The sequence below is a fragment of the Pteropus vampyrus genome, unplaced genomic scaffold, assembly GCF_000151845.1.
Source record: "Pteropus vampyrus isolate Shadow unplaced genomic scaffold, Pvam_2.0 Scaffold395, whole genome shotgun sequence".
Lineage (NCBI taxonomy): Eukaryota > Metazoa > Chordata > Mammalia > Chiroptera > Pteropodidae > Pteropus > Pteropus vampyrus.
In genome coordinates, this window is record NW_011889176.1 from 166,223 (window position 1) to 178,466 (window position 12,244).

General features: G+C 47.0%; 1 protein-coding gene across 1 annotated transcript in view; it reads left to right on the forward strand.

Moving 5' to 3' along the window:
- Positions 1-12,244, forward strand: part of LOC105305786 (E3 ubiquitin-protein ligase HERC2) — a 127,551-nt gene that overhangs the window by 24,806 nt on the left and 90,501 nt on the right. The window contains 6 exon segments of the mRNA XM_023523591.1: positions 2,145-2,338; positions 4,517-4,717; positions 6,427-6,655; positions 6,748-6,872; positions 9,581-9,759; positions 11,807-11,991. Coding sequence (XP_023379359.1) covers positions 2,145-2,338; positions 4,517-4,717; positions 6,427-6,655; positions 6,748-6,872; positions 9,581-9,759; positions 11,807-11,991 — 1,113 coding nt within the window.

Sequence of the window (12,244 nt, forward strand, 5' to 3'; positions counted from 1 at the left end):
GCCAAAATTGAACTCATAGAACAGACTAGTGGCTGCCAGAGGTGAGAGTTGGAGGGTGTGCAAAATGGTGAAGGTTGTCAGAAGGTACAGACTTCCAGTTATAAGATAAATCGGTCCTGGGGACGTGCTGTACATACAGTCTGGTGACACTAGTTAATAATACCGCCTCGTATATTTGAAAGCTGCTAAGAGAATAGATCTTAAAATCTCATCACAAGAAAAAAACGTTTGTAATTTTGTGTGGTGATGGATGTTAAAAAAATAAAATCAGTTACTAAATTTCTGCCTTAGGAAGCTAGAAAAAGAATATCCAATAAATCCAAGGTAAGAAGGAAAGAAATAATAAAAATTAGAGCAGGAATCAGTGAAATTGAACATCAGAAATCAATAGAGAAGGTTAGTGAAACCAAAAGCTGGTTCTTTTGAAAGGATCAATTAAATCAATAAGCCTCTCCTTAGGCTAAGAAAAAAAGGGAAAAGAGGACACAGATTGAAAATATCAGAGAAGTGAAAGCGAAGACATTACTGCAGACCCCACAAATATTAAAAGGCATGTTATGAACGACTCTGCCTCCAAATTCGATAGCCTAGATGAAATGGATCAATTCTTTGAAAGACGCAATTTGCCAAAACTCAGGAAGAAACAGACAAACTGAATAGGCCTATATCTATTAAATTAAATCAGTAATTCATAACCTTGCAAAACAAAGCATGAGGCCTAGATGGGTTCACTGGAGAATTCTACCGAATACTTAAGAAAAAAATGATAGCAATCCTCTACGTTCTTTTTCAGAAGATAGAAGCAAAGGGAATACTTCTTAACTCATTCTAGGAGGCCAGCACTATACTAATACCAAAGCCAGACAAAGACATTACAAGAAAACTACAGACCAATATCTCGCAAGAACATAGATGCAAAAATCCTTCAGAAAACATTAGCAAATCGGATCCAGCAGTGCAGAGGAAGAATTACACATCACGACCGAGTTGAATTTATCCCAGGTATTGCAAGGCTGGTTCCACGTTCAAAAATCATTTAATGTAATCCTTCACGTCTACAAGGAAAAGAAGAAAAATCACATGATCACATTAATAGATTCAGAAACAGCGTTTGAATAAATCCAGCATCCATCTAAGATGAAATCTCTCAGTAAACTTGGAGTAGAGGGAACTTCCTCAACCTAAGAAAGAATCTCTACAGAAAATCTACAACTAACAGTATATACTTAACGGGCAGAAGCTTGAAGCCTTCCCACTAAAATCAGGGACAAGGAAAGGATTTCCTGTCTCACCATGCTTTTCAAAATCATACCAGGAGTTCTAGCTAATACAATAAGACAGGAAAAGGAAATTAAAGTTAAACAGATGGATAGGAAGACAGTACTGCCAAGAGTCAGTCTTCCCAGTCAAAATCCCAGCGAGTTATTTTTATGGTTATTGGCAAACCAACTTTAAAGTTTATCTAGAGAGGCCAAAGACCCAGTATAATAAACATGATATTGAAAGGTCAGAAGTTGGGGGACTGACACTGCCCAGCTTACTAGAAAGCGACCGTGGTCAGGACAGTGTGATACTGGCTCAAATACAGACAGGCCTTTGGGACAGAGTAGAGCTCAGAAATAGAACCATGTTAATACGGTCATCTGATCTTTGACAAAGGAGCAAAGGCAATACAATGGATCAGAGATGGTCTTTACAACAAGCCGTGCAGGAACACCTGGACGTCCCCATGTAAAAACACGAATAATCGATAATGGGGGGCGAGGCTGCGCATGTGTTGAGGTAGGGAGTGTGTGGGAAACCTGTGCCTTCTCAGTTTTGCTGTGAACCTAACTGCTCTAAAAACATTAAGAATACTTCACATGATCATACCTTGGGCCAGGAGAATGTGATCTAATAGTTAATTAAAAATACGCTTGTCTCTTTCCGAAGATGAAAATCTAAGGAAAAAATAGCAGGCTCTTTTCAAACCCTAGCATTGTTTTATTTGCAGGCCGTAGGTCTTAATAACCTGTACCTAGCGAAGCACAACAGGGGTTTAACCAACAGCAGGCGAATCATCCTTCAGACCTGACTGGCCTGGTGTAAACGTCTGTATCGCAACAGATGTCATAGTGTGTATCTGCGTTGCTCTTTCCTCCTAGGGAAGAAGGTGATTGACGTGGCTGCAGGCTCCACCCACTGCCTGGCTCTGACTGAGGACAGTGAGGTCCACAGCTGGGGCAGCAACGACCAGTGCCAACACTTTGACACCTTGCACGCGACTAAGCCAGAACCTGCTGCGCTGCCCGGGCTGGACACCAAACACATAGTCGGAATTGCCTGTGGACCCGCCCAGGTACTGCGCATGTAGCTGGGTTCTGTATTTGGTCATTCATTGCTCGTGTGTAGACGTACCGTGGACTTGTGCAGGTTGTCCTGTGTTCTTTAGTAGTTGTACTAAACTGTCGATGCCTTGAGATAGAGATGGTTTTATTGCTTCTCTTCCAGTACGTGTGCCTTTCATTTACTTTTCTTGCCTCATTGCACTGGCCAGGACTTCCAGTGTGCTGCCGTGCAGGAGTGCTGAGGGGCCGCGTCCTCGCCTTGCTCCTGACTGCAGGGGAAGCATCAGCCGCCACCGCTAATTAGGACGTTAGCTGTTTGGTTTTTGGCAGATACCTCATTATCAGGTTAAGGAAATTTCCTTTACCTCCTAGTTTTTCGAGAGTTTTCTCTTTATCCTGAATAGATGTTGAATTTTGTCAAATGCTTTTTCTTCTCAAATGATCTGCTCATATACTTTCCCTTCTACGTAGTCTGTTTACGTGGTGGAATATATTGATGATTTTCAAATGCTGACCAAACCTTGCATTCCTGAGACAAAGCCACTTGGTCATGGTATATTATTCTTTTTATATATTGCTGGATTTGACTTGCTAATACATTGTTGAGGATTTCTTCAATACTATTTATAGTTGCATGTTTTTTTTAATTCCTTGTTAGTCTGGTCTTCTAATTGGTATATTTGGATCATTTACATTTACTGCGATTATTGGTATGTATAAATTTAGTTCTTCTGTTTTATTTGGCTTTTGCTTGTTTTATTTCTCGGTTTTGCATTTCCTGTTTTTCAGGGAGACTATATGAACATATTTTTAGTATTCCATTTAACTATTTATTTTGAATTTGACTATTTCTTTTCATAATTTTTTTTTAATGGTTGCTATAGGAATTAGCATATGTATACTTTCTGTAGGCTGTGTATTATCGGTATTTTAACACTTTAATTGGACTGTAAAAACCTGTTGTTTTATTTCCAAGTGCTTAGAAATGTTTCCAGTAACTTACACCTAATTTACCGATATTTATTTCTGTTTCTGTGTTGGTTCCAGCTTAATTTTTATTATGTTCAGAGAACATACTCTGTATGACTGTTCTTTTAAATGGTTATGAATTATTTTGTGACTTAAAATATGTTTTATTACGGTCAATGTTCCTCGTGTCCTTGAAAATAATGTATATTCAGCTGTTACTGCATGAAGTGTTCTGTAAATATCAATTGGATCTACTGTATTGCCGGTTTCGTTCAGTTCTTTTAAATCCTTCCTGGCTTTCTGTCTGCTTCTTCTATCTGTTCTTAGGAGAGTGGTTTTCATATATTTAACTGTTTGTGGACTTTAGCTCTCCTTTCATTTCTATCCGTTTTTACTTTCGTGCATTTCGTAGATCTGTTGCTAGGTGCATATATGTTCAGCGTTGTTTCGTGTTCTTGGTGACTTGACCCTTTTATCGTTATATAAAGTCTCTCTGTATCCCTGTTAATTTCCTTCCTCTGAAGTCCGTTTTGTCGACTGTTAACATAGCTGCTTTCTATCCCTTAGCTTTTTTTTAATCTTTATATTTAAGGTAGATTTCTTGTAGGTGCCATATAATTAATTAGGTTTTGTCTTTCATACATCCTGAGAATCTCTTTTTGTTTGATGTTTAGACCGTTTAAATTTAATTATTTATAACTTTAATTTGTATGTACCATTTTTTTTATTCATTCTCTTTTGTTTCCTTTGCCTTTTCCTGACTTCTTTTGGGTTACTTAAATCTGTAGTATTTCATTTTAGCATGTCGCCTGCCTCTGCCGCTTTTGGTGGTCCCCCTAGAGGTTACAGCATGTACCCCTCACGTTCAGTGTCTACTCAGAGTTCCTTTTGGAAGTCTTCAAGCGGATCGTGGTCCTCTGTGCCATTCGTTACTGTGCATTAGTCATTTTGAGAGTGAAAAGATGTTTTAGAAACATTTTACCTTTTTATTTGTGGCAAAACGAGATGGGGCGGTGAAATGAGAGAGAAGGTTGAAAGTCGCATGTGAGCGGCACAGTCGTGAAGGCTCGTGTGCCTTTCTGACCGTCGGAGGGATGAATAATAAGTGCCAGTTTAAGGCGTTTTCATCACCGATAACGGTGAATCTCATCATAGCGGTGGGACAGGCCAAGAGCTGGATGTATGCATTCATTTTTGGTTCTCGTGTTTTTCTTCCATAGAGTTTTGCTTGGTCATCTTGTTCTGAGTGGTCCATCGGCCTCCGTGTCCCTTTTGTGGTGGACGTCTGCTCCATGACTTTCGAGCAGCTGGACCTCCTGCTACGGCAAGTGAGCGAGGGGATGGACGGCACGGCCGACTGGCCCCCACCGCAAGAGAAAGAGTGCATGGCCGTGGCCACGCTGGATCTCCTGCGGCTGCAGGTGCCAACGAGTTCCTCTCCCCTTCTAAGTGTCTCGGGTGTCACCGTGTTTATGACGTTGAAGGGTTGGGTTTCAGCCTGTTAGATGAACTGCCGATGAAAGTTTTCCAGTACTTTAAAGCCAGATTATGATGGAGTGTCATGTGTACGAGGCTTAAAAAAACAGTCTGGTTATTTAATGTCTGTCCCGGAAGTCAGTCTCCGCATCAGGTCAGAGTGCGTACGGATCGTGCTGCTTCTGCAGTGGGCCGTGGGCATCCGTGCCGGAGTCAGCAGAGAGCTAGCCGTTGCTGAGGCCTTAGGTGGCGGAGGGACCCGCTGGGCCTGCCGGCCAGTCCCTTCCCCAGGCTGTGAGGGCTCGACTGGGTGGGGCTCCCTCCAGTGGCACCGCCTCTGAGGCTAAAGGTCAAAATCAGAAACGCTCCAAAAATGTTTCTTTTCCTTTTCCTTTGTTTTTATTGTTTTGAAGTAAAACTGTAGCTCAAATCTGGTCATCGTGTCGCTCTTTGCACCAAAATCCTATGACAATGCCAAGACAACAGTTTTCCTCAGCAGAGTAATTTTCGGTTCGTGGTCCATGGTTTCTGGGTGACCCATCACATGCCGGCCCTCGCCCTCCCTTCCGCCTTGGCCTCTGGAAGGAAATGGCTGACCGTAATGTTCAGTCACACTCATCAAACGAGCAGAAGCTTAGACAGTACCTCTCTTCCTCAAAAGGGGCCCGTTCGTCGGGACCCCGGCAGCGCTTTGCGTTCGGGTTAGCCGCTGCGTTTTCAGCGCTCTGAAGACGCTCTGCTGTCCTGTGACCTCTCTTGTGGTTGATGACAATTCTTGCAGCCTTTCAGATTTTTCTGTCGTTTTGTAATTTTAATACATTTCGCTTCAGTGAGGATTTATATTTGTGTGTAGGTAACTTGACGTTACGATTCTCATTCAGTCTGAGAGTCCACATCTTTTGTTAAGTTTTGAAAAATCTTCACTATTTACCATTAAAATCGCTTTCTTCATTTTACCCACCCTTCCCCTTCCCCTTGGAGAAGTCCCACGAAACATATGTTGAACTTGCTCATTTTATCTTCCCAAGGATGACAGCTTCTCTGACATTTTTAAATCCCTTTGTCTTTTTAATGGTCACTTTTTAATCTTTCCATTCTGCCTTCTGGGTGGTTTACTCAGCTCTCTGAGTGCAAATCCTTCCATCAGCCGAACGTTCCATGTTTTGAATTGTCCGTTTACTTATAGAATAGTTACAGAACCTCTTGGCTCCTGCCGCGTGTGTGTGTGTGTGTGTGTGCGCGCGCGCGCGCGCGTGTGTGTGTGAGTTGTGGTTTGCACCCTGAGGAGTTTCCTTGTGTAATCCACTGACAGGTTTTAGGTTATGTTCCCCTCACTGTTTCTCTGAGTTCGGTGCCTACGATGGGGAGGGTGGAGGGTGCCATTTGCGTGAGGTCAACCCGCCCGTCCATCTTGGGCTTTTCTTGTAAGTGTTTTTAGCTGGGTTTGAAAAATTCCTTGTGTAGAAGACCTCACTATGGGTTCTCAACTGCTATGGGTAAAACTTATTTATCTAGTGCAAAAAAATACACGTACCGGAAGTTTTTCCTTTAGTATTTGAATAAAACTCAGTTTGTGGTATTGTTTAATCTTTGATAAGATTTGAAATCCACTCGTTTTAGGGCTCCTGAGTGAAAATTGTTTTTGTCCTTTCAGTTGCATGCTGCCATTAGTCACCAGGTTGACCCAGAGTTCCTTGGTTTAGGTCTGGGCAGCGTCCTCCTCAGCAGCCTGAAGCAGACCGTGGTGGCCTTGGCCAGCAGCGCGGGCGTGCTGGGCACCGTGCAGGCGGCCGCCCAGGCTGTGCTGCAGAGCGGGTGGTCCGTGCTGCTGCCCACCGCCGAGGAGCGGGCGCGCGCACTCTCCGCGCTGCTGCCCTGTGCAGGTGTGCGGGCCGGGCCGGGCCGGGCCGGGCGGGGGAGGGCAGCCGGCCGGGCGGCGCTCCCTTACGTTGGCGAGAACACGGCCCTTTTCCAGTTTCAGGCAATGATGTGAACGTGAGCCCAGGCCGTCGCTTCATGATTGACCTTCTGGTGGGCAGCTTGATGGCCGACGGGGGCTTGGAGTCGGCCTTGAATGCAGCCATCACCGCCGAAATCCAGGTATGGCCGAGAGGCGCGCACCGCTGACCCTGAAAAGCCCGCATTCGCGCGTGCGGGAAAGAGCACCCTTTCGTCCGAGTTACTGAAATGCTGAAACGCAAAACTTAGTAACGGCCGGACGTTTTCTTTTCTCTTTAATTTTTGTAAAAGTTAATTTGGGCCATGCTGATGACATATGCCAGGAGCAAGATCTGAAATGCCCCCGATGTTTTCTGTAACTGAAAGTCTTTTATTTTACTATTTTAAAAGAGTTGAAGGCGGCTTTCCGTGTGATAAAATGCACCCACTTTGTGTCCGTTTCAGTGAGTTGACAGTTCCTCTGATCACGCTCTAAATCCTCTCCATCACCCCTGCACTCGGAGCTAGGACACGGCCCTCCTCCCTCAGGTTAATGGAGTGGCAGTTCTGAATGTCACACAAAAGGAGTCATATGTCCTTTTCTTCTGCTTCGTTTTGCCCTGATACTTCCAGATGCATCTGTCGCGTGTGTCGTCACTTTGTTCTCACGGCCGAGGAGTTTCACTGTGACGACGGCCCTGTCTGCCGCGCGCCTCTGTATAGACATTGGGTATTTTTGACACTGAGAAGCTGCTTTGATCATGTTGTGTACGAGTTGTTTAGCAAACACGTTTTTTCTCTTTAGTAAATACTTCGAATTACAATTTGCTGGGTCCTAGGGTGAGTGTGTGTTGACAGTTTCCCAAAGTGACTGTGCTGTGCATACCTGACCCTGCCTGTGTGAGAGTTCTAGCTTTCTCGACCTTGCTGGACAGGAGGCAGGCAGTCGTTTTAACTTTAGCTCTTCTGGGGAGGGTGGGGTGAGGAATTAATTTATATTTGCATGTGCTTATTGGCCATTCGGAGCTTCTTTAGTTGCTTCCATTGTGATACTTTTTGACTTAAAAACGTATACTGATAAAATTAGATGAAGTCAGAGTGTTAAAAGATGTTTTTGAAAGCATACTTAAATACTTTAAGTTGAGAAAAATTAGACGAAGTCAAGCATGTAATAATGTTGTGGCAGGTGCCATTCCTTGTGTACCTGCGATTTTCCAGGTGCTGCGCTGCGTCCTTTACTTTGGTTTTCTCTTTTAACCACGTCAGCCATGTTGGGAGGAAAAAGTTGCTTTTAAAATCTATTTTATAGGTGTGGATTTAAGCACCACAGACATTTAGTGATTTGCTCAGGTGACAGGGTTGCTGACTCCCGGCCTCTTCATTTCTTCCTGTGCCCCACGGGTCCCCATGGGACAGCTGGCCTGGTGGAAGCAGTGACAGGCAGGCAGAGGTGGTCCCCACATGGGCCGGACAGTAACTGTGGCATGACCTAAGCAGTATTTTTACAACCTGTTGATTTAGTTCACAGGTGCTTATTCTGTGCTTCCTGCTGGAGAGGGAGACAGACCTTGAAGGTGGGGGATGGGGCTACAGAGATCCACAGACTGTGGTCTCTGCGATAATAATTGAGACACCTAAAAAATAGCCCAAAGGCCATTTCTTTTGAAATAAAAATGTTTTGAAGTGACAGGCAGAAATGAAAAAAACCTCATCATTTAGGAATAACCATTGGTAATATTTTTGCTGTAACAGTGTCGATTATGATACCAGAATTGGTCTCAGTGACATATCAGTTTGTTAATTTTCCACCCTCCCCTGTGGTGAATATTCTGCCGCTGGGTTCGTTGGCTTTGTTGCCGTGGGAAGTATATCATATGGAAAGGGCATCACTTCTCTTTTTTAAAAAATACTTCCTAGTGTTGACAGTTTAGGTTTTAGACTGTGCTATTATAGATAAGTTTTAATTCTGGTGGGTTACAAGTCACAGTAGAAGTGACTATTAGGGACAAGTCCTAGGGATGAAACTGCCGGGTGGGAAGCATGCCCATTTTCAGCCTTTCCACGTGCCTGCTTCCCCGTAAGAGGCGTCCAGTGGCCGTCCAGCTCCATCCCTACCGCTGAGTTGCGTCTTCGTCCCCAGATCCCTCAGGCCTGGGGAGGACTGTGCGGGTTTAGATGGTTCTGGCTTTCACCGTTAGAAAATAAAGCCCAGTAATAAAAACTTTGCTTTTTCACAGTAATCTGGTTACTGGAACAGTGCCCGGCACCTAATAGGTCCTTAGGAATATCGGTTGCATTTGACTGGCAAAAGATGTCGAGCATCTTCTCACGTGCTGACTGGCCATTCGTGCCTTCTTCGAAGATATGTCTGTTTCAGTCCTCGACCTGATTTTAGATTGGGTTCAGTTTAACTATAACTGTTAGATTCTTTCTGTATTCTGGACACGTGTCTCTTGTCAAGTCTGAGACCTGGGAATCTGCCCTCCCATTCTATGGATTGCTTTCCACTCCGTGGATTGCTTTCCACGTCTGCACAGCAGACAGATGGCGGGGGTCAGGGGCTGCTGACCACTTTGGCCGTTTGCGGGAACCGCCAGCAGTAGTGAGGGTCTTAGGGACTTGACGGAACGGGCTGGAGACCATCACCACAGGCCACCTGCATGTTGGATTTGTAGGACGAACAGCCTGTTTAGAAACTGAGCAGCAGAGCGACGGGACTTCCAACCAGGGGGTGTGGGCCGGTGTCACCGGGTGTGTGGGTTGGCGCCCAAAGGCAGGGACAACTGGGCTGTGGGATCAGGGCTCAGCCAGGTTCCTTCGCCCCTGCTGCTAAGATAGCCGGCGACCAGTTTCTGTGTTACGAATCACAGGATATCGAAGCCAGAAAAGAAGCACAGAAGGAAAAAGAAATCGATGAGCAGGAAGTGGATGCCTCAGCGCTTCACAGAAGCAGGACCCCGCTGGACAAAGACCTCATCAACACCGGCATCTGTGAGTCCTCGGGGAAGCAGTGTCTGCCTCTGGTCCAGCTCGTCCAGCAGCTTCTCAGGTACACATGGGATATTTTATTTTAATAAGGTTATTGGTTTTCATATTAAGATAGAGAAGTTGGCATTAGGGACTCAAAAATGTGTTTGGCCGTTGAGGAAATACTTGGAAAATTACCCAGGATAGTTTCGGGGTGGAGAGGTACAGACGAGAGGAGAGCTTGCCGTGATGTTTGAAGCAGAGCCGGGGCTCCTGCAGAACCACTGGTTACTTTTTAAAAATGAATCGTATCATCGCCTCCTGTGTGTCACAGATGGATGTGTAACTTTGTGAGACAACTTTAATTTAAGAGTGGAAGTAAGTAACAGAGTGGTGAGTGTTCTTTCCGAAGGCTTGTTCAGGAGGCGGTTATGAGTCAGAGTCAGAATGTGAACAGAGGCCGACTTGGCAGGGGCCGAAGGGCCAGAGGCTGTTTGCTGAAAAATGTCAGCTGGCGTTTCAGTGCCATTCAAAAAGTGAAGGAGGTGACTTCTGAGAGGTTGTTACTGCCCGTTGTGAACGGAAGCCGAGGCGAATGTGGCTCCTGGTTCGTGTGACCGTCAGCACGCAGAGCCAGCAGAGCCCTGGCCGGTGGCTCGGGCAACAGGTCCAGGGAGCAGCAGCCCCTGCGTGTCGAGAGCGGTGGTGGCTGGAGGCTGTGTGGGGACAGCCTGCTGTCCACACCTGAGACGCCAGAAGCTACTGGGCATTCTGAACTCTTAAAAGAGACGTTTTAGAGCAAGCTCCTTAGAGGAGATGCTAATTTCAAAAAAAAATGTGTTTGTTGGTTTTTTGTTTTGTTTTGTTTTTCTAGTCTAACAATGTTTCCTCTGGTCAGCATTTCACGCATTCTGGCCTTCCACGTAGCTAACTGAAGAAAGGGAATTAACTCTGTCAGTGCAGGTGGCGGGGGTGGGGCAGCCTGGCGTTCGCTCCTAGGGACTCTTGGCGCTGACGCCTGCGGGAAGTGGGCAGTTGTGACTCTGCCAGCGGGTGACAGGAAGAACCACAGAGCGGGGCCGCGTCACGGTTAGTGTTCAGGAGGCAGTGAGGAAGTGGACGTCGAGCGTTTGCGGCGAGGAGGTCAGGTTCTGTGCAGCTGTCTCGCAGCACGAGCGCGTGCGTCGAAAGGGCCCTTCTGGGTTCCCGGTGGGCAGGCTGTGGGGCCCCGGCGTGCGGCAGGTGACTGCTCTCCTGCCGCCCTGCTCGCTCACTGTTTGTTCCGTTGGGGAGGACAGGCCTGCCTGTCTGCTTCGACTCTTTCCCCCCACTTCCCACGGCCTCCTGTTTTCGGTTCTGGGGCTCAGGCCTTGTTCGCCTGGCCCTGGGACCGGCCCTGGGGGGCAGGGTCTCGTTGGTGTCCTGTTCCTCTTACCCGCCCTCACACTGACGTTGTTTACCTCGGACACAGACAGGCACCGCGCCCTGCGGAGCTCGGCATCACGGCCTGGCGCGCCGTCGCCCGCGGCGTCCCTTCCCCTCCCCGTCCCTTCGCATTGTGCCGCGGAGCCAGAACACGTCTGCTCTTCACTGGCGCCTCCCGGGACACGCGCGTCCCCTCCTTCCCCCCTCTGACCGACGGTCTGGACGCAAGTCAGCCCCGTCCCTTACTTCCGGGTCCTTCGAGGACGTGTCACCGCGACCTGGGGCATTTGTACCCGGTCGGTCGTCCCGTCCTGGCTGAGCCCCGGAGCCCCGCAGCCCCGCGTGGCCCGCTTGGGCGCTTGCTCGAGACCGCGGAGGCGGTGTCACTTGTGTATTTGAAATGCGACTTTGGACAAAAATGGATGTCGCAGCCGCATTTCTGTCCGGAGGTCCACGCGGGCCGTTTCTGTCACCTTGGGCCAGTGCACGCAGCTCTGAGGAGCGCGTCTGTCAGGCCGACAGCCTGAGTCCACCTTCGGCGTCTTCTCTGCTCAGAGGCCGTGCGTGCCGTTGCACAACTGCCACGTGTTTGGGGAGCGTCACATCTGTATTTCTGATTTGACTTGCGTCGTGATTTTTTTAACCACCTTTAATTTATAATCAGCCCACCCGTTTGATTTTGCGATCCTCTTTACCCTGTGCAGAAACATCGCTTCCCAGACGGTAGCCAGGTTGAAGGATGTCGCCCGTCGGATTTCGTCGTGTCTGGACTTGGAGCAGCAGAGCCGTGACAAGTCCGCCTCCCTGGACCTGTTGCTGCGTTTCCAGCGCTTACTTATCAGTAAACTTTATCCGGGAGAAAGTGTTGGGCAGACCTCAGATACTTTTAGTGAGTTGCTGAAATGTTAAAGTGCCTTGTGTGTGTTTTCGGCTTTTCCGTGTAGGTTTTGGACCAGTCGGTCGAGCGCGCCCAGGTGCGTGGTCCTCGTGCGTTTCAGCGCACCCATTTGGGGACTTTGTTTTGCACCCACCTTTACTTGGATGAATGTTTCTGTATTAGACTCATCGATATATATTTTTTATCTCATCGTCTTAACGTTTAAGTTTTTCATACATCAGGGATGGCATCCTTTATGTTCAGG